The sequence below is a fragment of the Marmota flaviventris genome, chromosome 2 (assembly GCF_047511675.1).
Source record: "Marmota flaviventris isolate mMarFla1 chromosome 2, mMarFla1.hap1, whole genome shotgun sequence".
Lineage (NCBI taxonomy): Eukaryota > Metazoa > Chordata > Mammalia > Rodentia > Sciuridae > Marmota > Marmota flaviventris.
In genome coordinates this window covers 121,260,325-121,262,099 of record NC_092499.1, presented here as the reverse complement: position 1 = coordinate 121,262,099, position 1,775 = coordinate 121,260,325, and the positions used below count along the sequence as shown (strand labels likewise).

General features: G+C 45.1%; 1 protein-coding gene across 1 annotated transcript; it reads left to right on the top strand.

Moving 5' to 3' along the window:
* Positions 1–1,280: 1,280 nt before the first annotated feature.
* LOC114084862 (small ribosomal subunit protein eS27-like) lies at positions 1,281–1,521 on the top strand. Its single transcript, XM_071607340.1, is given in 3 exon segments — positions 1,281–1,422; positions 1,425–1,442; positions 1,445–1,521. Coding segments are annotated over 3 exon segments (237 nt in total).
* The last annotated feature ends 254 nt before the right edge of the window (positions 1,522–1,775 follow it).

Here is a 1,775-nt window from a genome sequence, read left to right as displayed (position 1 = left end):
ACACCATGTGCCATCTAATGGGACACCATGAGGACGCAGGAGCATAGCAGATGCAGTCTTCCCACCCAAACCCATCCTCCGAATCCAATCAAGAGGAAAGGACTAGACATGAATTCAAATTCAGAGGCATTCTCCAAATTATCTGGCCTGCAGTCTCCCCAAGGATTGAAGTCATGAAATTCAAAGAAGCACTGGGGAATTGTCACAGATTGAAGGAGACCAGAAGAAAAGAAAATGACTTCGAAGGATATTACAGTTGATGCAAATAAATTTGAACATGAGTGCAGATTATACAACAGCATTGTGTTAATGTTGTATTTCTTTTTCTGTTTGTTTTCTTTTTGGGTGGGGTGTTTCGGTGCTGGGGATTGAACCCACCCAAGCCTTGCACATGCTAGGTAGGTGCTTTAGCACTGAGCTTCATCCCAGCCTGATGTTAAATTTCTTAATTTTGAAAATTATACAGTGGTTATGTAAGAAATACACACTTGAAGAATTCAGGGGTGAAAAGGTACCATGCCTTCAACTTCAGTAATATAACAAATGAATGTGCATAAAGAAATAATAATAAAGCAATGGGGTAAATCAATCTAAGGAATTTGGGTAGTGGGAACAGGAGTTCTTTGTACCCTTCTCTAAGTTGAAAATTATATAAGAATAAAAATTTACAAACAAACCAAAGAACATGAGAAAATGTAGCTCTTATAAGTGAGCTGAGGAGGGCGTTTCAAAAGCTGGACTTGGGAGGAAGCTGGGGAGATGGGCACCTCCACCCTAAGAAGGTGGGTCTCGTGGGTCTGATGAGGGCTATTGCCCCTCCTCAGCTTGGTTCTGCTATTGGGAGTCCTGGGAGTCTGGGTGGATGGGCCAGCAGCAGCAGCATTGTCAGGTCTAAGGTGCCCCTATCACTGTGGGTTCCAACCTACTGGGGCGGGACATGGGCTAGGTGCCTTTTCATGTTGTCAAACACTGAGGCTTGATGTGTTATATACTTCTTTTTTTATTTTTTTGAACTAGGGATTTAACCCAAGAGTGCTTACCCACTGAGCCACATTCCCAGCCCTTTTTTATATTTTGTTTAGAGATAGGGTCTCACTGAGTTGCTTAGGGCCTTGCTCAGTTGCTGAGGCTGGCTTTGAACTTGAGATCCTCCTGCCTCAGCCTCCCCAGCCGTTGGGATTACAGGCCTGCATCTGGTTTATATACTTCTAATATAAGATTTGAAGCATCACTTTTAAAATATGTGGACTTTCTAGCAGTGATGACCTCTCCACATGAATATGCCTCTTGCAAAAGATCTTCTTCATCCCTCTCCAGAAAAGGAAAAGGGGAAACACAAGAAGAAGCGCCTGGTGCAGAGCCCCAATTCCCATTTCATGGATGTGAAATGCCCAGGACGCTCTAATGTCACCACAGTCTTTAGCTAGTTTTGTGTGTTGGCTGCTCACTGTTCTCTGCCAGCCTGTGGGAGGAAAAGCAGGGCTTACAGAAGGGTGTCCCGTTGGGAAGAAGCAACACTAAGAGCAACCTGAATCGAAATGAGTGGGAAAACATCCCGATAGACAAATTTTGGATAATAAAATGAGTGAACTCTTCATCCCTGTTTTCCACCTGAAGAAATTCAACCTCAGCAAGATGAGGAGCTCTTTGACCCCGTGTTCTCATTCCCTTTCCCCCTCCTTACCTCCAGTTCCTTGGACAGGCCCAGGGCTTCCCTGTTTAGGGCCTGAGCACAGGCTGTTCTGCTGCCTGCCCTGGGGGCGCCTCCTCCTGTC